Here is a 26,376-nt window from a genome sequence, read left to right as displayed (position 1 = left end):
CTTCAAGGCAAGATCTTCTTTGGCTAATATCTCATTATAAAAACCAGGATCAAATTGCTTCCCCATGACCTTCTTCCCAGAGGTTTTTGAAGCCATCAGGAGGTGTTTGCTTATTCTTGACAGTGATGTTAAACTAATGGGGCCGTCCTCATTTTCTTCTCTTCGCGAAAAATGACAGATCTGCAAGTCCATTCTAATTCCTTAAAAACTAAGGGCCTTGATGTGGCTGCTCTGGCTCATAGCTTCCTACATCCTTCTCAAAAAACACTTTACACAATGAAGCCTTAAGGAATAAATGGCAAACGTGTTTCAGGAGTTGAGTTCTCGGCACCATTTGCACTTGAAACACCTCCACAGGCCCTGGGTGACACTGTGCCATTCACATGGTCACCCTCCGCCTTGGGTGCCCCAAGGGACACCCTGTGAGGGGGCCACCACAGCCTTCTGTGCTAGGTTTGGCTGGGTTTTATTCACTTAGTAAGAGCCAGGGAGGCCGCGGGCAGCCCGGCCGCTGCCAGGAGACCAGTACCGCCCTCATCCTCTGAAGAGCCGCCGACGATGGAACCCGAATCGACGGCCGAAGGCGCCGCTACAGGCAGGTACAGCTGCCCGCCATGATTGATCGATCCAGCCACGCCCCGTGCGCCGCCATTTTAAACGGTTCCCGCCCTGCCTTCTCCCCCCGCCTCACGGCGAGCTCTGGGCCCGCCCCCTCCGTAGGTGCGGCCTCGTCCCCAGCCACCCTCGCCCAGGTGAGACCCGGCGGGGGCCTGAGCTCCCCGGCCTGAGCGGCACTGGTCCTCTGTGGCGAGCGGTGGGGACGTGGCGGAGCGGGAGGGCCGCGGCGGCCGGACCAGCGGCGGAGGGACGGGGGAGCCGGGGAACCGGCCCGGCGCTGGGGGACGCGGCCTTGCCGCTGTTGTGGCGCAGGGAAACGGGTCTGCGGGGATGCTGGTGCTTGAATCCTGGGCATTGTGTTGAAACGTTTTGTGATCAAATTTTTATAAACGTGAAAAGCTTGATTTTTTTTTTTCCTTAATTCTGCGAGTTGTGTGTAAAGGCTGGCTGTGCCACTTTTCACATAAGAACACCAGTAGTCTTGGTATAGTTTATTAATGGTCTTTCTGCTCATGTACTATGTTAACTTGTATTTTGAGAAAATATATAGCAGTGTTACAAACCCAGCTTTAAATATTCAATATGTGGAATTCATTTATCTAGAGGATACTAAAACCCTTCATCAGTGATGAACTGCTTTCTCTGGTGTGTCCCAGCCTACCATAAATCAGCACTGGCTTTGGGCCTGTGATGGTGAGTTATATGTATTAACAGTCGTGGGTCTAAGCTTATGTTCCCTGCCAAAAATAGTGTATTTGTGTCATTTTTCAATGCAAATTAGTAGCAGGTGCAAATTCACTTTATTTTGCTTCACACTTTTGACTTTGGAATAGAAAATCTTAAATAAACACAGCTTTTTAAACACTGGGATGTTGATCAGAAAAATGTGTTCATACTTTTAAGTCAAGGGACTAATCATGACTACGAAGGTTTTGGGGACTCTGAGTCTGTCCATCCCTATCTCCCTTGGGGTTACAACAGTGCTTAGTATTAAGTAATTTAAAGAAGCCTGAATGTCTGTTTGCATTTACTGTTTGTGAAATACTCTTTTGCTTGTAACTTACTAGGGACCAATTGTTTGAATTGTGGGGCTACATAAACACAAAATATTATGGTAATATTTGAATGTGAAACATTCTAGTTTGAAGAAAAAATATGCATAAGATGATGTCCTAGGATGGGGATATTTTTGCAGGGTTCTAAGTGGTTTGTGTGAATGGAAGGATTAGAGGGCCCTTTGGACTGCTGCTGCTTTATTTTTGGTGTGGGAAACATTGTGAAACTAATGATCAAAGTCAGTGTAGAAATCAAGACCTCACAAGGTAAATCCTGATAGGAATCTATTTTTCCAAAGATAAATATCTTTCACTGTTGCTTAACTTTATAAACTACGTTCTTGATGGTTTGTCGTTGACTGATACTTTAAGCCTGTATTTCCAGTTGGACAGATGTAGTAAAGTATATGGTTCAGGGCAATAAAAAAATAAGTTTGATCTGTGACTGAAAAATGAGAGAACTGCTACTTTATGGCATTCTATAAAGATGTCATAAAATATCTCTTTATTTGACAAATATCAAAAAATGGAGGATTTATATTTCAAGATGCTGTTGATTTTTTCTAAAATAGTCCCTCTGGATTTTAAGCACTCTTGATTTTTAGAATTTCTGGAGAGGCTAGGAGGAGGAGAGATGAAAAGGGGAAAAATATTGCAGCTATCAATTTTTCCAGACCATTCTCTCTTTTGTTTTTAAGCATAGGTTACTATAACTAAAGACAATGATACTTGATGCATAATGAAAGCACCTCTTAATATTATCTCAGTAATTACATGACAACTATGTCATTCACTTAATGTTTTTAGTAGCTACCAATCTTAATAGCAAAGGTAATTTCTAGTCTTCATTTGTAGTAACTTAATGGAGATTGGGAAGTTACAAGTAAGCAATATATGAGCAAAAATTATTGCAGTGTCACTTGCAGTATTTTTTGCCTTTATGAAAAACAAACTGACATTTCACTGATGTGTTTACAGTAATCAGCTTTGTAGTATGAATGAGTTGTCCTAATACAAATGCTTACAAACTTCAGGTCTAGCTTACCTTTCATTAAAGTTAGGAGGAGCCATCTTGTTATGAATTTGATAGTTACAGAGGTCATCAGTTTTCTGAGTCTGTATAAAATATGTTCTGCAAATTAGTAAATAACCTAGCTTGCCCATATGTATGTCAGTTTAAAAAACAACTGCATTGGTGGCAAATTTTAAGCTGTATTGTAAGAGTGAACTTTATTTGACAATTTGAAATTTGAAGATTTTCTAGTGATAGTATGAGATCTCTAGTCCTTCAGTAAGTGTTCATCACCCCACAGTTTTGTATTTCTTTTTACTACCACATACTTCCTAGATGTTCTCTCTTCATATATTTCTCTACCCTTTCTGTGATCCATTATGAAAATCTCTAATTATTTGATCATCTTTTTTATCTTAAGTATATCATTTGAATGAGAACTTTTTGGTTCAGTCGCATGCTTCTTCCACTTAAATTTAAGAATTAATTAGCAGCAGAAGTTTTTTGTGTGATATAAGTGTGTGTCTTCATGGTGTTTTACCAGTGCATGTATGTTCTTTCTGTGCTCGGAGCCAACTGAGAACTATTTCCGTACAACGCGGTATGGAGATAAATTAGTGATGTCAAGCCAAAGCTAATAAGGCCTGCTGAGAGGCAAAGTGTATTAGCACAGTATTGAACCCAAGGTAATGTATCAATATGGCTTCCACACACCTTGCACTGTATACAGAGCTATTTGCATCTTCAAAACCCTGTTTGGTGTGCCATCAGTGGACTGGCTGTTATGAAAGCCAGGTATACTTTATGAGAAGACAGTGAAGAAAATGAAGTATTACTTTCTATGTCTTATGTGTAATTCTGACTACAGCAGTGTCTGCAAATACTGTAGCTGTCCACCTTGCTAAGTAGCTTTAGCCTTCCCATCCTGAAAGATGGTATGGTAATGAACATGAAAGTTGGCCTCTACGTACTACCCACTAAATGTTTGTTCCAAAATATATACTATGATTATAGTCAGCAGAAGACTTCTGACCAGAATATTGGTAGTAGTCTCTAAAAGAGATGAGTTATTCTTTTCAATTTCAGAACTTTTCATGCAGTGACTCTTACATCAGGATCCCTCACATTTATTTAATCTTAATAGTTTTCCCTGAGATGTAATAAGGCATAACAGAACTACAAAATATGTGAGGGTTGTGTTAGGTGCATGATGCTTGGCAGATCTGGAACTGATTTTTTAAAGCAAAAGTAAGTGAAAGGACTTTGCTCCAAGGAAAAAGCAGCATTGTCTTTCTCACCTCCTTCACTTAATAATAAATAAAAATGGGGGGATGGTGAAATCCTTATTCCTAGAAGGGCAAGTGCCTCACCGTGTGAGTTACAGTAATACACTCATTGTAAATATGTACCCTAGGAGGGCATGATTTCTGCCTGTCTTTCACTACTGGTCCTTCACATTTAGCTCTGGCAAAGTGAATCAAAACAGTAGGTCACTCTGAGATTAGTTCCACGGTGCCATTACTTCTCACTAACACAAATCATGCAATTTTGAGTAGTTCTGGCTTGTTTAAAGCCTGTAGATAATAGCAAAGATAGAGCTGCAGACAAAAAAGTGAACAAACAGTGATTTCCAAAAGGGATTGCTCTCTATGTAAAGTGAATGTATACAGAAAGAAGAAATAATACACTGGCTTTAGAAGTGTGTTCCTTAAAAGGCATTTCTAAAATGTCTGGTTCATAATTTAGAATAGTTCAATATAGCTATTAATGTAGTCATTCTTAAAAACAATTATGCCAACTGAACAAGTGGGAAATTTATATAGAAAATGGTCTAAAATGCAGAATAAAGCAACTGGTGTGCTAGATGTGCAGTGGCAGTGTTAAAGTAATATGATCAAAATACTAATTAGCCTGTTACAAATGCTATGGTTTCTAAATTTCATTTTCTTTATAATCAACATGGGATAAATTTCTAATACCTTTTTCCATTTTTATTTCATTTGTAGACAACTTTAAGACTTAAAATAATTGTTGCTGATTAAAATAATTGCAGTTAAACATCAATAGATTTCATCACACTTTCCTAAATGAATGATGATATCCTTCTTAAAATAGAAAGCTGCTCTAATCCTTTAAATGTACATTGTTTATGAACTTATGCATATTGTCACTGAATTTCTAGTTCATTTGCAGTCATATATCTTTTTATAAAATTTTTTAAACTTTGTCACCTTCTGATTGTGAGAGCTAAGCTGTTCTTTATGAGGAGCTATACTTATATTCTTCTGGTCAGCATATTGTTTTTATCTGTTAAGAAAATGGTTTCAGGCTCAAAAAAATTCCAGGAATTAAAAATAATTTAATTCTTTAAGTGGTCTGTGCCTGAACTAAAGCAATGAACATAAACAAAGTATATCAAATAAATGAGACAGTCTTGTGAAAGCATTTTTCTGTGAGTTGATGAGCACTTTCAGGTTCCACAGTGAAGGTGCATGTTGTCTCTTGTGAATGGTTCTACCTGTCTTTGGAGACTGACAACTACCTTTTATGTTCAGGGTCCCTTCACTTTCTGTTGGCTTCAGGTGAAATTGCAGGCGCTCAGCATGATCAAAGAGGGATGTGGGAGGCTTCCAGTATCAGTCCCTTCACCTTCTCCTGTTCTGATTCTCCAACTGCAGACATCTCTTAATTCACATTGACTTTAGCAGCCCTCAAATAACTGAAGTGCTTGGTTTGAGTCTTAGACTAATCATCCTCAAAGAAGAATGCTGAATGTGAAAGAAGATAACTTGTCTCAGAAGTCTCTGCCAAATATCTCTAGATGGAGGGGGTTCTGTTGCAGCTGTTCCATATGTTTCTCTTTTTCTATATTAAATGTTAAGCTTCTCTTTAATGGAGTCTAATGTTTCCCCGTGGGCACTGGATAACAAAGAATAATTAAAAAAATGTGTATTAAAGATGATTTTCAAGCATTTTTAAAGCATGACAAAGCCTTCATTGTTAAAAATAAGGGCTGACATAAAATTACTGGTTTTACTTGAATATAAGGAAAGGCAGCCCTGAGTACTTGATGCATGAAGAGAATGTTTTCCAAGACAGCATCAATATTAATATTTTTTTATCTTAATTCCTTTGTGGTAGCACTCTGATGCAGTTGATACACATTCTGTACTCATTAAAAGTATTTCATAATAGTATGCATATCTTTTAAAATATGGTTGGGGTTTCATTGTAGGGTTTTTTCATGTCAAATCCTATATAAAGTTTTTTGTTTGTTTTTTAGCGTAGTCCGTAAGTGTCTCTACTGATTGAGAAGCTGAAATTATTTTTAGCCTGTGAAAGCTGAAAAATGTTCAAAAATCAGTATCAGGTAAAACAGAATTTTTTTTACCCTCTTCCATTTCACCTCTGAGAGAACTTAATTAAAATGGCTTATTCTGGGGGGCAGAAAGTCCAGATACAGAAATGTTTTGGAATGTTTCATTATTCAGTATTTTTATAGAAATGTTATAAAACAGTGGGTAGCTGCTGATGCTGTCAGGTCTAGAGTGGACACCAACATGGTGTTACCAATGGCTTTTTGTCTGGTGTGCCTTCTCTTGTGGGCCAGGGAAGGCACACCATCTGCTCCCACCCAGTCATGGAAGCAGGCCCAACTCTTAAGGTATAGTCAGAAAAGGGGAGTTGGTTCATTCTCTTGGTCCAGCACAGGATTGTGACAACACTAGTCACATCATTTGCAAACCTTATTATCCCTTTTACTGTTTCCTGGCCTGCCTTTTCACCATGCTTTGCCTCACTTTCTCTGCCCCAGTCCCCTCCTGAGAGAGCAACCCACCCCTAGTTACTTTTTCACCACTGATCCCAGATGTGCTACATCTGTACCCGAAATTGGTATTTCTGATGCTGTTTTGTAGGCTATCTCAGTTTTATATGGTATTTCTGATACCATTGCCTAGGTGCTGTTGGCTTTGCAGGATTGTGCTCCCCAAAAGATGCCCCATACTCTCCTCCAATTGATTGTGGAGTTTGACAGTTTCTTGCTTAACTCCCCCTTGGCCACCCATAAGATCCAGCCATCTTCCACAGCACTAAGTAACTTCTGTCAGCTTCTTGCATTAGTGTTTGTTCAGCATTTTCTCATGTCATGTCCAGTAGTTTTCCATGTTCTGTTCAGTTAGTTTAACCTCAAATCGGGGCCTACTCAAGGGCTGCAGTATTAACAAAATGTATTTGTAAATATGGGAGAAAAAGCCACTTGTTTAAGATTTGCTACAAGCACATACAACTTGGCAGTTAAGAATCTTTTTTAATGTTCCAAGAGCTTGATCCTGTAGTCCTTAAATATGTCAGATAACATTCAAATTGATAGTATGCCATATTTTTAAATTCTTTTATCCATTATAAATTTAAAAAATATTTTGCAAATGCAGTTTATGGAATGCCATTTTGAATCTCCTTAGAACTTAGTAAGTCTAGTCACTGGGGTTAGCCATGTGACTAGAAGCTGCCAGGTATGGGTAGGCAGAGGAAAATACCTAATTCCTATACAGTGCAGCATTGATGTTCTCTGAAGCATAATTTGAAGAGCATTTATTTTGCTGGCAAGACTGCTCACCCCTCTTGCTCATTCTGACTTGTGTGCAATTGTTTGGGCAGCTGAGCATAAAGAGAATTGGGAAGTGCCGGCAACTAGGAATGAGAAGGGAGCGTCAGAGTTGTAATGATTGATTAGGTCAACCATACTGCTGAAAGAATGCTTATCAAACTATAGGCTGAATACATCAGATGTCACAAAAAATGTGACATCAAATGAGAAAAATATTGAAGCAAATAATTCCCAAAGCAGAGATGAGAACCTACCTCCCCAAGAGCCTATGGTTAGATTCTTTGACGTCTAATAGGGCACATGCTCTGTGTAAGGAGTTTTCACCTGGCAGGGGCATTCATAATCTTTTTCCAGTATTAATTCTCTGATGCGTCATGAAGGCTACAGTATGAGTACAGCCCTTAACTTTTTATGGTGATACTGGTAGGATCAGATCTACTATGAGGCCACTTAAGTTGGCCCAGAAAAGGCAGTAAATTTTTGAGTTTCCCAGACTGTTTGGTTAAATCAGACTGGAATTTGGTAACTAGTAGAAAAGTTACTGGGAAGTGTCTTTGACATATTCACATATGTAGACAGAGCCAAACGCATTCATATGTGTAGACAGATTGTGTAAACTTCAATTCCGTAGGAAATCAGACAAAATATTCAATCTGCAACAGTTTTTATTTTTTTAGCAGTATGTTTTAAAACTCACTTCGCTTGGTGAGTTGTAGAAATAAACCATGTCCAAATATAAATTACTAATCTGCTGCATGTCTTAGAATTTTTACAATAATTTTGCTTTTTAGAGAATGACATCATAAATAAAATTTAAAATATTCCACGGTATTCCTTCAATTTTATGTTCTGGTCCTCTAGTAAAGCCAAATATTGACTCTATGGATTGCTTGTATTATAGTAGTCTAGAAGCTGTTATTAATATTCTGCTGTCTGATCGGTAATACTGACTGTGGTAACAGACTGATGTGGAGAGGGATTGTTCTTATGTACTCATCTTGACCATTGATGATTCAGTGCTGAACACTTGATTGGATGATGTATCCTTAAACTGTTTTATCATAGGGTGGCCCGTTTGTTGAAATATTCAGTGCTCAAGGCAAGAACCCAGGAGCAAAATGGAAGATTTTTGGCAATCCGTCAGCTATATGGAAAGTAAGTTTTTAGAGGAACTTATAAAACCTAGAGTATAAAACAAAAATGTGAATGAAGCTTAAAATTGGAAGGTAATGAGGGTTTTGACCTGACAGTGGAGTTGTTACTTGCAGGTCTGTCATTATGACAGACTAAATGACTACTTAAATTAGTTCTTTATGCCTGCTTGCAGACTAGGTTGGTCACAGTGTCATTTTATAGTTTAAATATTTAGAAAGTAATTTTGCTATTCTGGTAACTAATGGATTGATTTGGGCCCATTGGATCATGAGTCCTGTTTGTCAGCATTATTTGTTCATAAAACATGCAAGTAAAGGACATATTTCTATGGATTATATTATTACCATCATATTTGAACTACTGTTATACTTGCAGTGCGGTCTGCCATTTGTGACTTTAAAAAAGTAGCTTTGCATGTTAGTAGCATGGCTGGTTGTGAGGAGAATTCTATCAAGATACTTATGTTTGTTCCTTTTTGTAGGAATATGATAAAGAAGTAAAAGGCTTTGTGTTTGTACTGGAAGGAAGCAGTCAAATCAACAAAATGCAGCTACCAAAGGAAACTAGACAAACTTGTAAGTAGAATTAAATGAATTAAAAGTAGAATTAAAGAATTAAATGTCTGATGTTGTTCTGACTATTAAATCAGTCTTATATTGGAATGTAAAACTTCCATTATTCTCCCTCACTCTGGGCATAATTCAGCATTAGCAAAGTGGTTTTTCAGTAATTTTTAGCAGGTCGGTTACAAATAAGTAAAAGGTATAGAAACGCCATGTTAAAGTAAGTGCTGTAGGGAAGACCCTTGTTGATACATGTTGTCCTAGTGCTGCTAGGTTCGCTTCTATACCTGATCCTGCTACAGGCTGTCTAGCAAATAACTTCTGACTCCATTCAGCACTTACTAAAGTCAATTTTATTGGCATTACAGAATGCGAAATAGGTTCCTGTCCCCTTTCTCATTTTACTTTTTAAAGTATTTTTACTTTTATGTATCAAATAAGCACTAGCAGTACAAGGAAGCTGTACCCAAATTTCAGCTGCGTTTATGTAATCAGTCTTTGGGTAGTATGGAGCATTTCCCCAGGTTGTCTATTACTTACACCAGAATAAACCAGAATCAAAGCAGTCTGTGTCTTGGGGCATACAGCAATCATCATAATTTATGCCTTAAATGCCACTGCAGGGTATTGTACCTTGTAAGGCTTGTAGTAATGAATTGAGCTGGTTTAGAATTAAGTGCTTGCTTTTGAAGAAAAATTGAAGTGGTGATTTTAGTCAAACGAAACAGGAATCTTCTAGTATACTTCTCATGCAGGGTATATAATTACAAATTAGTTTTTCCAAACAAACACAAGAAATAAATAAGAAATTATATAGTCTGGTCATGCATTAAGGCCTTGAAGATTAATCTGATTTTTATGAAAAATTTACTTTTATCTTCAGTATAATAAATATTAGCCTAATGTGTCTTTCTGAGAAATCCAACTTTGTTCATTGCCAATGTTACAATAAACTATTACAGCCTAAAATGAGGATTGAGAAGTAATGTTGTAGATTATCACTGCTAAGAATAGTTTGGTTTTAAATTTACTTTAGCTAGTGCTGCAATACCACAGTTAAATTTCCATCTGTTAACATTCTGTCTCCCTTTGTCTCTTTCTCTCTTGAGGTGTATGTACCTCAAGTATTTCATTTATGTCAAGTATACAATCTCCCAGTTGTACTGGAATCTTTGAATACTTGTCTAAAAAGACATTATATATACAAATATAATTTGAAATTTTAAAGTGTCATTTGATCTGCAAAAGAAGGAAGTTCTGAATTGGCATTCTTTAGAAGAGGAGCTAATGTTGCTGTTGAGTCTTAAGTCAATGAAGAGCAGCCCGTACCCTCCCTGATGAAATAACTAAGAAAACAACATATGGTTCAATTCAGACAGCTTTGTACTATCTGTTTTCCCTTGATAGGGAGCTACCTGAATCCTGAGAAATTTCTTGTGTTTCTTCCCTCGGTTAAGCTCCTTTGCTATTGTTCTAAAAATCAGAAGCCTCCACTGAGCATTGTCATGATCTGGATTGCATTTTTACCCAAGGGTTTTTTGAAGTTGTTTAAGGTGTATATTGTCACAAACGTGAGCGCAAGTTTCATATGACTATAAGATAATCTTGGTAGGAAAGTATTACTTTAATTTATAATTCCTATGGGATATGTGGTGTCTACATGCTCTTGGAACACAATGTAGAATTGTAAGTAAAAAAAGGTTCCTCTTATTTTCATGAAAATTCCACCAAAGCCACAGATGGGACTTACAAAACAACACTTTTATTGCAGTTTGAATTGGTTTTCTTCAGGTTTTTCTCGTGTTTATATGTTGTGTGAACCTTGGGAAATAGTGCTGCAGGAGCGTAGCTGTATGGTACAAAATTGAAATGCTTTATGGTAAAATGCACGCACACACAGAGTACATGTATTTAATTTTTTTCCTGTTTCTAGTGGGACTGATCCAGCAATTTCTGACACTTCAGATTTTTGTGCCATTGGGACAAGACTTCTCCACTGAGTTACTGTAAGATGCATAAAACTTCCTTGGATACTTAATGTAAAGTGAATGCCTGATTGCAGCTATTAATTGTGCTGGCAGATTTTGCATTAGTGTGGTGACTTATCAAGACAATAAGAATAATCCCATTAGCTTAATTACTTACTACTTGGATGTTTTAAATACTGACATTCCTTTGAAGACAGAACAAACTCGAAAAATCATGAATGAAGATGGTGAAAAATCTGAAGAAATGAGACATGAATTTATCAAACATACTAAAATACTGGTTCATAAGGGTCTCCTGAAAATTCCTAAGAGATTTATAAATAACTATACCAGGGCCCTTTGGTTCAGGGCAAAAAGAAATATATATTCTAATAACTGGGGGAGAAAAACCCAACCAACCAAATGGTAAAAAGCTAGAGCAACAAATGGAGTGCTCAATTGGTATAATTATGTCCATACTGTAAGGAAAGAGAGGTACAGCTGAAACAGACTTTTTTAATAGTTTGATGTGGAATGATTTAATAGAGTTTTAAACTTGGGCAATTGTCAGTCATTGGACGACATTCCCCCCCTGAGTATAACCAGCATAACCCACTCAGCTTTGTAGCCAGTAGAACACTGAAGATTTGGATTAACAAAAGAAATATTATACCATTAGAAACTCCACAAGAAAAGATGGGTTAAATGATATGCAATTAAACTGAGTAAAGTCAATGCAGAATTTTATTTTTGTTTGTCTTTCTGTAACTTTGCATTCATCTGTACACATAGGTGTCAGCCTTTCTTGATTGTCTGAAGTCTCTTGTGTCTGGAGTAGGGGGAAACAACTCTTGTAGGTTTAAGTCAAAGAGGACAATGAGATGCTGAGAAAATATCATTCCAGCTATACTGTAGTAGGGAAACAGTGTTCATTATAATGTGAATAATCTATTTCATGAAATGAGGACGGTGTGCTGTTTTATGTTCTTGGGTAATTCTGTTATCTTCTGTGCCTTCATGTAAGTAGAGTCATCTTGGAATATTTTGTTATTTTAATAAATAATATGCTAGTGTGAATCAAGTCATATTTATTAAAATTCATCAGTGGATTTATAACAATCAATGCAGGTATTTTAGTCTCAGTGGTTTGTGAGTTAGTGGGCATTTATAATCTACATCATGTTGGTAATATTATACATTCCTCTGTGGCATGCTTAACTTCTAACATTATTTTAGAATCTGAACATTGAGAAAATCTTCAAAGGATAAATTAACTTATTTAGCACAGATCTTCACCAGAGAATATTTTTGCTTCTCCGTGGAGCATAGAAATTTGAGAGAGAACACTGGGCTCAAAATACTTGTTTTAAAGACAGCTTTGACTCTATGCATCAAGATCTCGGTGCAGAAAATACTAACATTTTACTAATTTAAAGTGAGAAACTGTTGGCAGGAAAGCTGGTAATTGAACAGACCAGAAAACTGCAGGTTTTCAAGCAACTTCCCTTTCTCTTTAATTTCTCTTCCTACCACAGCCTTTATACATTTTCTGTTATGTCTTCCTTTCAAGGTAGTTATTTTTATTTCTTAACTTCACTTTGAATAATTTTTTTGTTTAGATATTAAGGTATCTCTAATGTAAGCATACACAACTTTAAAGCTACCCTTTTTTTTTCCTGCAACACAGAGCTTCTTTGGGTGTCAAATCACACTGACTTTTCTGTTTGAAGTAGTTCTGGTTACACAGAAGTGTGTAACAAAAGGGACAAAACAAACAGGATATGCAGTAAACAGAAACCAAATACATAGATTTGCTTCTCATAGGCATTCTGTAGACAGATGTCAGACTTTGACAGGTATAGGAATTCAGATTTTTTTATAGTGTCGTATTGAGTTTGGTTCTTTTGGGTACTTGCCACCCATCTATACCTCTTAACAAGAACCTCTTCTCCACTTTTCTATTCATTTTTTCATCACTTGCTTTTTTTGAGAGCTCTAATTTTCTACCACCTCTCCCACCTTTCTTTGCCCTTTCTCTTTCCAGCTCATATCTAGACTTTGTTTTCTTCACCTTTTCTTGCTACTTCCCATTCCCACTGTTACTATGTCCCTCTTATAACAATATATGTATTTATTTCTATAATATTCTTATGTACTTCTATAAATTTAAATACACGTTTTGTATTCGCTATATATAGTTTATGTAAACATATACTATATTACTATATTTACTATGTAAATTTACTATATTTAAATAGTTATAACTATTATTTTTCACTTTCATTTTTCTTTTGTCAACTTTCCTGATTCTAAATTAGTATTATCAGAGCCTGATACAAATCCTAATTCTCCCTGCTTCTCTTATGTGCAGTGATTTCAGTGTCTATGTGGATGAAGTAATCTCACTTAATACATTTCCATATACTTTTTACAAAAGAATAGATGTTTAAGTCACTGTAACTGTTTCACTACTTAATTGCTTATGTTATAATCAAATCATGCTTATTCTGATAATTACATAAGTTCATCAATGCATTCAAAGTAACTGGAGCTACTTAAAGATGTATAGGCCTAAAAAGTACAATCTCATTTGTTCCCCACTTAGTGCAACTGTATGCAGAAGTTAGTAAAACTTCCTTAATACAAAACTTAGTAGTAAATTTATTTTTAGAAATCAACTGTAACTTATTGATGTACCTATAAACTCCTTCAAGACTTGCAAAATAAACAGTGTATTTTATCCTAGCAGACTTATGATAATCCAGTAAATAATGAAGACAAATCCTTCTTGCTTCACGTGACTGCCATTCAGTTCTCTTCATTTCAGGCATTTTGAAAGGAATCTCTTGCTTGTTTGTGGACACAATATTGACTGTCTGGTGATTCCTGGAGTTTAATGTTCGAAGATGGTTTCTTACATAATCTGGCTACTTACTACTGAATCTTTGAGTAGCTTCAAGTGAAAATTGATAGCATAGCAAGCCATCAAATTTACTTTATATAAAAAACACTTTGCCAAGTTTTTGTAGTAGCAGCACATGATGCTTTATGGTACATTTCTTCCTCTCCCATTCTGCATAGAGATGGAAACATGAATTTAGTTTGAGCCTCATCCTCTTTTGCATTCTGTTCAGTGATTGATCTGATCAGCAAACAAGAATTTCTTCAAGGTCGTCCCTCACTGCTGGTATCAGCTGAGCTAAACTTTCTAACTTGCTGCTATCAACCAGTCGTGTGGGATTCCTGTCATAAATACTGAATGTGCAAACAACTGTTTAAATTAGCTGTTTTGCCTTTTCTTTGGAAGAGATTTAAGTAGAATTTTAATACTTTGTTAGGTGCCATGATTAGATGAGTATCACCACATTAACAATCAATGTATTGATCTGCCTAAAAAATGTGTAAAATAGATTGTGGATGAAAAACTTGGTGAAGCGTAATAAAATCACAACTAAGAGCATGTAATTTATGCAGCCTTTTTGAAATAAATAATAGCAAAGCTGTTAGTAATGCCAAATATAGCTGTCTGTTGTAAATATAGTAGCCAGTTGTTAAATCTTCAGTATTATGGATTTTGCTACCTTTCTGAAAAAGCAAAAGTAACTCAATGTTTGAAAAAAAAATTTGTGTATAAAAGAAAACAGCATCTGGCTTGTGTTGGCATTCTTGGTTTAATTCCCAATATATGGACATGTGCAGGTGCTAGCACTTCTGCTTGGCATTTTGTCAAGCACACAAACATTCATTCTTAAAATACTGTAATGCCAGTCATTGTCATACCTAACATCGAAAATAAACATATCAGAACTAAAGTATCACATGAAATTAGTATGTCATGTTATAATTTTTACAGCAAATGAGTAGAGCTGTTGATGTGAGAAAATAAACCTTCAAATTGTACCATAGCCTCAAAGTAGGGTGGTCTGAGGTGTGGACAAGGATCAGAAGCTCTATTTCTGGTGATGTACTGAAATATGTTGTCTTGTATGAGTCCCTGTAGGTTGCTCAGCCTTTTTTCCCCTGTTCTCCATATGAGTTATGGGAGTAATATTCAATTTATTTTGAAAGTATATTATAAAGAGTTAACTAACTCATTGTTGTATGATACTTTTAAATATATGAAATAATAAAAATAGGAATTATAGTAAATTTTAAAATCTGGTGGTTGATCAAGTACGCTTTCATTGATATGCAGGCTAGTGTGTGCTGATAGTACAGATTTAATTTCTGATGTATTATACAATCACTGAATAGATGCCAGTTTAGGGAGATAGAGTTTTTGATAAAAAAGAGAAGTTTCCCAGTTTTGCATTTGGGCATCCAGACAGGACAGAAGATAGTAACAACAAAATATGTCAAACTAATACGTAAAGTGATCCAACAAGGTTAGTGGCAGAACCAGGTATGGTACTTACTGATCCATTGCTGTAGCTCTTAAGTCATGCCATCTATCTCAATGATGGCCAACTTTACTACTTGTTTAAATCTTTGGATGGTAAAGAGCTATAAATTGTGGCATACTTTGTAAAGTTGGGGATGTTTGAGATCTCATGTAAGATCCACTCACCTCTGACATGAAAACCTGCACAGCAAAAATACATGTTAGTAATAGCTGCTTCTCAGACTCCTGCTTCCATAGCCCAGATCTTGGTGCTTGGTATCAACATGCCATGGGACTCTGCTTTGTTGCCACTTCCTAGAATTACTCACTACCTTATGGACCATCTTGCTAGCATGAATGTGCTGAGGATCACAGCATGGTTGCTCATTTACTTTAATGGTAACTATGTCTCTTTATTCTTCATAATGTTTCAACCTTTTTTTAAGGCTCAGCTGGCAAAGTGCTTGTGAACAGGTTTGCTCAGTTAGAATCCCACTGTTCATAGTCAGATTAGCTTTGCTTGCCACTAGCCTTCACCAGCTTCAGAAGGCATCAGCGCTTGTTATTCTGAGGGGAGCACACAACATTTTAGAAACATTTATATTAATAAGGAATTATTTTTCTGGTAAAGAGACTAATCTTATGTACTGTAGTCAGTTAGTTTTTTCAGAGATGGACTGCTTTATAACCTTATTTATGTTTCAGTTAAATCATTATCACAGGAAAGTGAGGGTGAAAGGCTGTTACCTACCCTCAAAAAACATATGTAGTAGTAAGGTTTTCATTTTAAAATATGAAATTATCAAAAGTTATGTCCTATAGTGTGAACTATAAATACTCTGCTCTTTTCAGTAAGTTATTTGTCATATCTTGTGGCAGATAGTTCACTTGAGTCATGTTATTTTGGTATTTGTACATTTTTCCTTGTACTTGATAGCCATTTCATTTGAAACATGGACAGAGAATGTTTTTAATTTAGTATATCCAATTATGAGTCAGGAGGTCAACTAGATGATTGCATCTGCACAAATACTTCAGTGTGAAGTATATGTGACAATAGTTCTGTTGTCACTTTCCAGGATTTTGTCATTTATTTCTGATCCTGTTATTTGAGAAGAAATGGAATTAGGGGTGATTACAAACACCATCCAAAACTCTTAGATCTTCTTTTCTGTCATAAAGAGGTTATGTGTTTGCATTCTTTGCAAATCTATCATCAGTTAAGTCTTACCTTTAATTTTCCAGCTTACTATTGGGTAGAAATAAAATTTTACTGTATTTTAAGGTCCAAGAAAACTTTTTAAAACCCAGATTTAATATTACTCTGTGCTTGTTACAAAGGTGAGCTTTGGTAGAAATAGTTTGGATACAGAACTGTGTTATGATGGAAGGAAAGAGATCTTGTTCAGATGCTAATAAAAATATCCTGAGTAGAGATCAGTTCCCATTATAGTACTGCTTCATTCTGGGTAGCAACTTGGAAGAAGGTAGCAGTGAAATTTGCCAGTGGTACCAAATAATAAAAACTGTCTAGCTGGTAAGAAGATGTACAAAATTTATCTCACCTTGGCAAGAAAGACAAACTCACCTGAAGGTTTTTTATACTTACTTCTCTTCAGGACTATTGGAATAAATTACTCTCAAATTTTAATAACCAGAACACGCTAGATTTTATGTGTATAACTAATTTATTCATAGACACCATAATAGCTTGAATTTATGTGAATTACATGCTATCATAATTAGTCATCATTTTAGCTTTGCTGACAGATATGATAAATTATTCATGTTAATCTAAAGACCCAGCATGTTTTCAGATACAGAACAATAAAAATATGAATCTTGGTTAGTCTTGCAAAACTTAGACCAACCTTTTAAAATTAGAAGCAGGACATAGATGCTAATTCTATTGTGTAGTTCTAACAGTATTTGAAGATTTTAGATAGAGACCGAAGGTAAACTTTATTGAACAGATTTAGCTGGAGAGATTATTTGAAATTCTGATGTTTAGTAACATGAGGCTTGCTCCTTGAATTTTCTGTGAAGCAGGAGTGAAATACAGAAACATTCTTAAAAGTATTAGGGTATGTTAAATTCCGTAACTTTCAAATATGAGTTAATCTCCTTCATAAGTAAATATTTTTTAATAACTCTTCCAGTTGTCACTTTCACTAGAGTACCAACACAGCATGGGTGGTAATTTAGGAAACAGATATACCAAAAAAGATACCCCATGAACAGGGTGTCCTGCTTCCAGATATAAAAAAGGATTCATGCAATTATTATAGAACTGATAACAAAATACACAGTCCTAGTTTAAAATTATGTTGCTAGTTAGATTAGCTGCTTGGTCTGAAAGAAGATAGGTGCTTGGTCTGAAAGAAGTGAGATACTTTCTTTCCCCCTAGTCAGGATAAATCTGTTACCCTTATTCTGCAAATATTTCTAATTTCTCCATTTGATGACTTTCATTGCTTCTGCAGCTGTAAAACTGTTTAAAGTTGTCTTATGTCAATATTTTCATTGCTTGTTCAATTAATCAGTATAAAACATGAGGCAAGGAGAGACTTTTTCCACTGTTGATCTTCTGTTCTAGAGCTTGCACACATCCTTATTTACTTTCTGCTTATTGAAGGAATCTTTTTTCCTTGGCCCTGGAACTTCTTCAGACATAGATACTTCTTGTTCTTTCTTCCACAACTATCAAGATCTCTAACTACTACCAAAAAATTTTTGTTCTCCGAGTGCCCCTTAGCAGCTTAATTACCAGTTCATCCTTCTCCAGTATATCTTTAGGCCATCTGGACTTTCATGAAAGTGTTCTTTTCTCTGCACTTCTTGAGTCCATAGGATTGAGTACCATTTGAGGGGTAGTAGTGGATCTTTCTTTTCCAGCAGTGTTTCTTTCAGTATTTGAATGTGTACCCACTCTGTGCACAGTGTGAATCAGTTGTGTTTCTGAAAGGTATCAACCAAGGAATTTGATTTTTTTTTTAGTGTTGGTTGAACAGATACAGATGTGTACCAAATTTTCTTTTATCTGAGGAATTGAATATGTGCTCCACCCAGAACTTTCTCAGATGTTGAAACTCTTTTCCTTCAATGGCTATAGACTGTGTTAATGTATCTTTTGCAGAAGGCTCTTTGTAAACAAGAATATTCTCAAGAGGGTAATTTCTTGTTTCTTCAGTTATTGAAGGGGAGAAATCAGAATAAGTTTCTCATATTTTTGTAAGAAAAAACCCTTCTGTTAAACTATAGGTTCAGAATTTGTCAATGGACACATGTACCAAGGTGAGAAAGAAATTATGATGGTGGTGCTGAATAAGCATCCTGAAACACTGAGGAAATTGCTCACACCTGGAGATCCAGGTGGCTAAAAAGTTGAATGTTGTCATCTTCAGTTATTTTGATGATAATCTCTCCTTATAGTATCTTGTGAGAAAGTTTTAAGTTAAAAAAATAAGACCCATCACATCCTGCTAGAGTTAAAACAGAGAAGACTAGCATGATATCTAATTGTGACCAATACGTAAATCTCAGATTCTGAATAGCTTACGAAGGTTGTGAACTGCTTGAAGGAGAACAAGAGAAGCTTTGATTTGCCAACAATGTAGGTAGAGACAAGATCACACTTCTCTGAAAAGACAGGCCTCATAGTAACATTCAAACTCCAGTGGCAAAGCAAACCATGAGCTTTCTGCCAAGTTAATGCTTCAATAAGGCACAGTAAAAAATAAGAAGAAAGTAGGTTAATTATAATATCCTGTAGTTGTAATTACATTGAGGGCTTAAGGAGGCTGTCAATGTGGAATGAAAATCTACTCAAGTCAACCCTTCAGAGTATCCTTTTGGTTGATTGGAAGCCAGGATGGTTACTGTTTGCCTTAATGTGACTGTTCATGACTAAATCTCATTTCTTAATTTGCTCACCTTAATTGTAGACAGTTGCATTTGCATAGTGATCTTAGTCTAGAGGTATTAATCTTCAACCTTTTAAGGAAAGGGAGTGAAGTAATGGTGGAGCCACCCCTTCTCTTTTGCAGTTCAAAAAGATAAGGAGTAAGGATTGTTTGTCTATAAAGAATACCTGGCATGGTTGTGATCTGACATACAGCAATAGTATATATAAGAACAGAGTTAGTGAGGTGCACAATGACTCAAGGGTTTCCAGCCTTATGCAGCAGCTGTCTCCATATAGATATTTCCTTTTATGTGCAATTACCATTTTAGAGACAACATTAAGACTTCAGTTTATTCAAAAAGAAAATTCAGGGATAATGCCTCATAAAGTTTCATCTGTTTTGAGATTTATTCTTGGTAGGAGGTGCGACTACTTACATTTCAGCTTGCTTTTCTGGGGATACTTGCATACACATGATATGATGTGCAGACACTGAAGAAAATGACATGATCTGACTGGATACCTACAAGCTGTCCTGTGTTCCTAGCTACCAAAGAGTAGGGCATGGCACTGTTACAGATGAGGAGTAAAGCAGACTATTTAAACAGGCAGCTGAATGTGCATAGCAGTAAATGTTCCATAACACAAATACACAGAGGCAGATTCTGCGAAAACTTTAAATTTAAATTGGAAAGATGGGAACTGTTTTCCATACCTTTATTCTTACCTTAACTGGGTATGATCCTTTTAAGGAAAAAAAATCTCATAGCTGGTCAAAATTAGGATAGATGATTCCTTGTATTCTTTTCAGTCAGGTCTTTATTGGCAGGCTCTCACCATGAGCTCAGTATGGTTAATGATCCTTTCCTAAATCTTGCCACTAACATTTAGATATGTTGTTTTATTTTAAATTGGTAGGCAAAACCATTTCACTTGCTGTTCTGACCCTGATATGCTTTCATTCTCATTACTTTCAAAAAGGGATCAGAGCAAAAACAGAGATAAAATAATTTAACTTATTGGAACACTGTATCAATCTGTTTCTTAAATGGAGAGTGCAGTGGGAGTCTAATGGCACAGACCTTGATGAGAACGATTTTGTTACATTCTACAGGAAATTGAAGGATGGGGTTAGAAAACTGTTACAGCTTTTTCACTGTAAAGATAAACTAGAATTCTAATTTTAGATAAAACTGTTACATTCTTCTGAATATTTAGTGACAAGTAAATTGAGGTCTGAGAAGAAGGAATACTTAGTCACAGGTTATGGTAATCCAAGTAACATACTTAGTTTCAAACTAGAAAGGAGATGGTTTGAGTCAGATTCTGGGCCAGGTAGCTTACAGTGGTTTTGAATTCAGGTTCTTGAGTCAGCTATAAAAAAAAGAATATTTTCAAAATAAATTTACAATTAATATTTGTCCATGGTGTTTCTTGAAGCTTGTGACTTCTTTTAAAACATCCTAAATCTGGATGAGGTCTGATTGCCCTAATTAGTGCCTTAAACCAGTATTTTCCAGTGTGTATCCTTCTGGTGATATGAAGTCTTCCAGGAAGTATTCAGCAACAGTTTGTATCTGCAGACCAGGAACCAAGGCAGGGGGAGTCAATGTGGGAAGGCAGAACAAGCATGAAAGCAGAGGAGGACTGCTGAATAGGTGATTAAGAATGGTAGGGGAAGTGGAGATCATTTTGGCAAGGAGGGGAGAGTGGAGGAAGGGGGCCTCTTCTCTTTCCATGCATCAGTCTCCTTTTGGCTGATCACTGCCTGCTAATGGGCAGGTTATCCAGCATTACCATTTATTTAAAGACCAGAGAAACGGTGGTGAACAAAAATACATTTCTCAGACTTGTTTCAGAAATAGCATATTGCTTTCTCCTCAGACCAGAGCATACTCATCAGTCTGCCAAGCTCAAATTAGATACAGTTTGTACAGTGAAGTCAACAGCTGTCACGAAAAGGAATATTACCTTCATCAGGCTGTGTATCCTCCAAGGCTGATGTTGCAGGATTTGTTGCAGCTGTAGTGTCTGCAAATGAACAGCTAGTGTAATTGCTTTTTGTAAGTGCAGTTACAGGCAGTCTTAGTTTAGTATAGCACAATACCTTTAGCTTAGTAGGCTGATGAAACACTGTGTCCAGTCTGTACAGTTCCCCCTTTTTCCACTAGTCACTTCAGTCCAAGATCAAGAACATTATCTTTGTGTTGCAGTATTTCTGCATAAGTTTCAAAATGTCCTGAAAGTAATTATTTTAACCAGTATCACTTTATCTTTGTTTAAATATATCTTGAATCTGTTGAAACTGTTGGGAGAGATGCTTTGTTAAGTTTTAACTTGCTAGGTAGTGAGTCTATTTTAACCTATCATATGATATGCTATTAAATGAATAGAGTAAATCTTATCATGGTGTTAGATGATGTCCTGGTGATACTACTCTAAAGTCTTCTAGGACTTTAGAGAGAAGAAAAGTACTAATTATGTGTATTTTGGTTGGTGGATCAATTTAAGTAATGTGGAGTAAACTGAATCCTGTTTATGTTTGATTGCTAGGGTTTGTTAGTCAGGATTTTCATATGCCAAATAAAGAAAATGCATGATCCAGTGTTAGCAAGAAAACTTAGTTTTGTCTTTTTAAAATGCAGACTTCTTAACCATTTATTCTAATTACTAAGAATTGCTAAATGTGAGAAATATGGCTGTACTTAAGAGAACTGTTACATATAGCAGGTGCAAACATAACCTTTTATTTGTCTTTGTAAACATGAAAGGACAGATTGTCTCTTTAGAATAGATAAATTCATGGAAAGAAAAACAAAGTGGAAAGAATAACAGCCAATAAACTAAAGAGCCAACAGAATTCATTGCAGGCATAAATAACTGCATTGTAAGGGTAATTTGTTTAGATTCTTGAAAAGAAGTAGGCACTAAACTTTCCACATATTAATACTTATTAGAGTACTTTGTACTGAACAAATTAAAAACTATTTTCTGGAATTACGGTTTTCTAAACTATTTGGCACAGTTAGCCATTCTTCAGAGGAACATACCACCATGCCTTAAAATAGAATTTACTAAATACTTGAAAATAAGAGAAAGATCAGCTCATTTCAAAACCAAGGATGTTAAAATATTGATAGACGTTTCTAGAGTATATGTTATGAATATTAATGACCACTTCTAGAATGATTTTGGAAACTTATGAAGTTCTAAGAGTAATGAAACTTTCACAACAAATATTCTTGATCAGTGAAAATACCAGGTCATTCCTTCAGTTGGAGAATTGATTGCAAATATGTTGATATTTTGTAGGGAAAGCTCAGGGATCACCAGTTCTTTGTAATTGCTCATATTTGGAAAGTTTTTCTATTCTAGCAACCAGATTTGATGATTCTCTTTTTGTACCTGCCACCTGTATTACTGCCTTTTTATGGATACTGTTTAAGGGGACTTTGGTGTGTGTTTTTCCTTAATTCTGTCCAGAAAAACACTATCAACAGAAAATTCCAGTATATAAAAATAAAGCTGGTTCTTCACAACTTGTTCCCTAAATCTAGGTGATATATCAATCTTCCTGATCTTATTTTGTAGAGATTTGATTGATTTCCAACATAACTAAGTCTGGTTTTATGAGGGCAGAATACAGTGCTCTGGATTTCAGATGATCAGGCAGCCAGTTCAATAATGTAGTATCTCCTGTGAGACCAATTTACAAGTAGCGCATAAAATAAAACATATGTGAAGTACAGACTGCTCCTGAATAAGGAAACTTAAGAATCTGTAAGCATGGCAAATCAGCTGACCATTGCTATTCCTTTGTTTTTCTATCTTTAAAATGGAGATGATGATGATACTATCTAATGTTTCTGAAACACATAATTTTTATAGGGAAAATGGCACTACAATTGCTAAGTACTAATATACTAACACTAATAGTTAAGCTTTACCTTAACGCTTAAAAGCTTAAAGGTTAAGCTTTTAGCATTCTATCTGGATTTTGACCAGGATACAAAGAGATTTCCATTAATAATAAATTGTATGGGAGTTGCTCTTTGCTTAGCAACATCAATGAAATACCTACTTTCATGTTTGGTAAACTACTAGTTTAAGTCATTTATAAGGAGAAAAACACTTTCATTTTAAGAACAAGTGAGCCTGATAAATGAAGCATCCCTTCAACAGTCTAGCATCATTTTTTCTAAGTTCATTTTAAGCCTTGAATTGAATATTAACAAATGGTTATAAATTATTACACATACAGAAGCAAAGTGAATAGGTAATCTGAGAAGATGAGTTTATTTGTACTCTTGGGTGGTTGCCACCATTTACTTGCAATCTCACTATAGTTACCATTGTGAGGAGAATAGTCAATCAAAGTTGAAGATATAAAATAAAATTGAAAATTGAATTGGGAGGTAATTTTACTTTCAAATGGTTTGCAAATGTAGATGTTAAGTGTGAAATGAATGCAGTTAATGACCATAGCTGGGAGAGTTATGCACCTGCTGATCACAGGAATATTATTATGTGAGGTTGATTTTCCTGTTGACTACCTCATTTTTCTAAACATGGTCTCATTACTTTTCTATCACATGTCTGACCCTTAGATATAAATACTCAAGCACAGACATAATAAAAATACATTAACTCCTGTATAGATTTTTTTAAATGCATCTTTGAAAATCAAGATGTGTGCTGCAGATGTTTCTTGCCTTTGTAGGTTTAACATAGGTCGTGCTTTTTGATAACAGAAAAAAAAAAGGTTGAGTTTCACCACAAGTACTTTTGAGTCATTTTACAAGTGGGAGTTCTAATATTCTAACTCCTGTTGTCTGAATTATTTCAGAAAAAAGTTTCATCAGACCCTTGTTTTATTTTTATTTTCCAAGAAACAATGTAACTGAAAAGTCTGAAAGTTACACCAACTATCAAATAATTATCTTCTCCCAGGAAACAAATTATTTTACAGAATTTTAAGACTATCTTCTTTCTCCAATTTTGCCTGTTCTTCAAATGTTTCATATACTTCAACCTGTAGAATATAAATATTTTTCTTTTAAATTTATTTACTGAAATAAAATTTAAACTTCTTTAGGTGTGATTATAACTATATAGCTAAGGTTTTCTGCTTCTTTACAGCATACATACCATCACAAAACCCATCTTATTTTAGACTTATATGACAGTCTGATATAAATGTGTGTATTTTTACCTAAATGAGTGTGTTTTGTATTGCACTTCGGAATGTAACTGAGCTGTACATTTACTAATGGCCTTTTTATTGCTAAGGTACCTAATATTTTTCGGGATGAAGATAAAACTATTCATATAAAAAAAATAAAATTTAAACATATTGAACTAATATGAGAAAGTTAACTCTAAGTTTTTATTGCCAGTTATTTGGAGATATGCATGACTTAAGTCTAGGCTCCTACTGCTTTGTCATAGCATCACTTAAAGCAACATTCTCCATTGAGAATTATGCAGTTTGAGTTTCAGCAGGAATAGTATTTTTGTGTGTTTCAGCACTCAGGTTACTGCAGCTACCTGGTTCCTCTGTACAGTTGCTCAGCTCTACACATAACCAGGAGATCTAGGGGAGTTGCAAGCAACTACTACTCCAATTCTTTGAAGTTCTTTGGTGCCTCAATTTCTTAGCACTTCTGAACATCAAGATTTAGAGCAGAGTGGAGAGTTTCTGAAAACTACATCTGTAGGTTTTTCATCAAAGGGTATATGAGAAGCAAAGTAATGGATGTGGAACTAAGCCCTGATCTGGGGCACAGGCTTAGCTATGTGGCCAACTTGCTGATGATCTTAGGTGAATTATTTCACATCTTGCTTAAATTTCTTCAAAAGTAAGATCAAGCCCAGAATGCTAGCATTGTAAGACACTTTGAGGTCATCTGATGAAGTCACTTTTCAAGGACTCAGTGGTATTATTCATCTATCCATAAATATATGTGCAGCTGATACTGAAATCTGCTATGCCTAAGGATAGCAGTGGTGAGGATATAGTGTTCTTCCCCTGGCACAGTAGTGAAACTTCTGCCTTTGAAGTGCATGTGACTTTGAGAGGAACTGCTAGTCTTTCAAAGTGGAACAGCTAGTAGACTCTTCCACTTCATTTTGATTTGCCCACCCACGTTATGAGGATTAATAGATTAAAGATCAGATTGTCTGCAAGGGAGAGGAAAGAATCAACAAGTTCTGGAAAGCCGACGGACTTCCTGTTTGCTTTGCAGGATGGTCTTAATGACTATGGGGCATCAAGAAGGTGCTCCTGTGTTTTTAATTGCCTGTACTAGTAGCACCTTTTGATGGTTACATACTTGCAGTATATTTTGTACTGTCCTTGGTTGAACACTTGAATTGCCATAACAGCTAAAGTATGTAACTTGCTCCAGAGTTAATGCCCTCCTAAGCTGACCTAAGGAATCCTAACAACATTTCAGGGTGTTTATCTGCAAATTTTGGGTGACATTTCATTAGTTAAGCTACAGGTAGTCCTTACTAATGAAAAAGTGTTTTCAGTAATAAAAAAAAAATAATCTACAGGGCAGTCTCACAATTTTAAACTAAAACCCAGCATTTAAATATAATGATTATGAGTAATTATTTTTAACACCACTAAGTAGTGACAGAAAGTTGTTTATTGTAATTATTTGTCATCTTCTCAGAGGGGCTGCTAATTACAGAGAAATACCCATCTGTTAGAAATAGGCCTGTTCAAAAATAATAGGTAAATTAATCATTATTTCACCATACAGATTGCAGCCTTTAAAGTAATGTCTGTTCTACGGTATAGTAAGGTAGGACTGCTGGGGAATATCAAGGCTGTGCTGCTGTGGGCAGCTAAGCCACACATAGCTGCTCTCTTACTTCCCCCGCAGTGGGATGGGGGAGAGAATCACAAGGGTAAAAGTGCAAAAACTTGTGGGTTGAGATAAAGACAGTTTAACAGGTAAAGCAAAAGCCGCATGTGCAACCAAAGCTAAATAGGCATCTGCTACTTCCCATCAGCAGGCAGGTGTTCAGCCATCTCCAGGAAAGCAGGACTTCATGCGTAACGGTTGCTTAGGAAGACAAACGCCATCACTCCGAATGTCCCC

The 26,376-nt window shown here is 35.9% G+C and overlaps 1 protein-coding gene across 4 annotated transcripts in view; it reads left to right on the top strand.

Annotated features, from left to right (window-relative positions):
- Positions 1-689: 689 nt before the first annotated feature.
- The window catches only part of CFAP20DC (CFAP20 domain containing), an 86,758-nt gene continuing 61,071 nt past the window's right edge, over positions 690-26,376 (top strand). For 2 of the 4 annotated variants that reach the window (XM_076346529.1, XM_076346531.1), the window contains exons 1-5: positions 690-752; positions 5,969-6,055; positions 8,360-8,449; positions 8,931-9,024; positions 10,946-11,018. In XM_076346529.1, coding sequence (XP_076202644.1) covers positions 6,035-6,055; positions 8,360-8,449; positions 8,931-9,024; positions 10,946-11,018 — 278 coding nt within the window. In that variant the 5' untranslated portion in view covers positions 690-752; positions 5,969-6,034. Of the gene's footprint in view, positions 753-1,226; positions 1,312-5,968; positions 6,056-8,359; positions 8,450-8,930; positions 9,025-10,945; positions 11,019-26,376 lie in introns of those variants that run through there. The other 2 variants (XM_076346530.1, XM_076346533.1) reach the window with 2 other exon arrangements.

Source organism: Aptenodytes patagonicus, chromosome 8 (assembly GCF_965638725.1).
Source record: "Aptenodytes patagonicus chromosome 8, bAptPat1.pri.cur, whole genome shotgun sequence".
Taxonomy (NCBI): domain Eukaryota; kingdom Metazoa; phylum Chordata; class Aves; order Sphenisciformes; family Spheniscidae; genus Aptenodytes; species Aptenodytes patagonicus.
The sequence above is the reverse complement of the archived record's forward strand: the minus strand, read 5'-3'. Positions and strand labels throughout refer to the sequence as shown.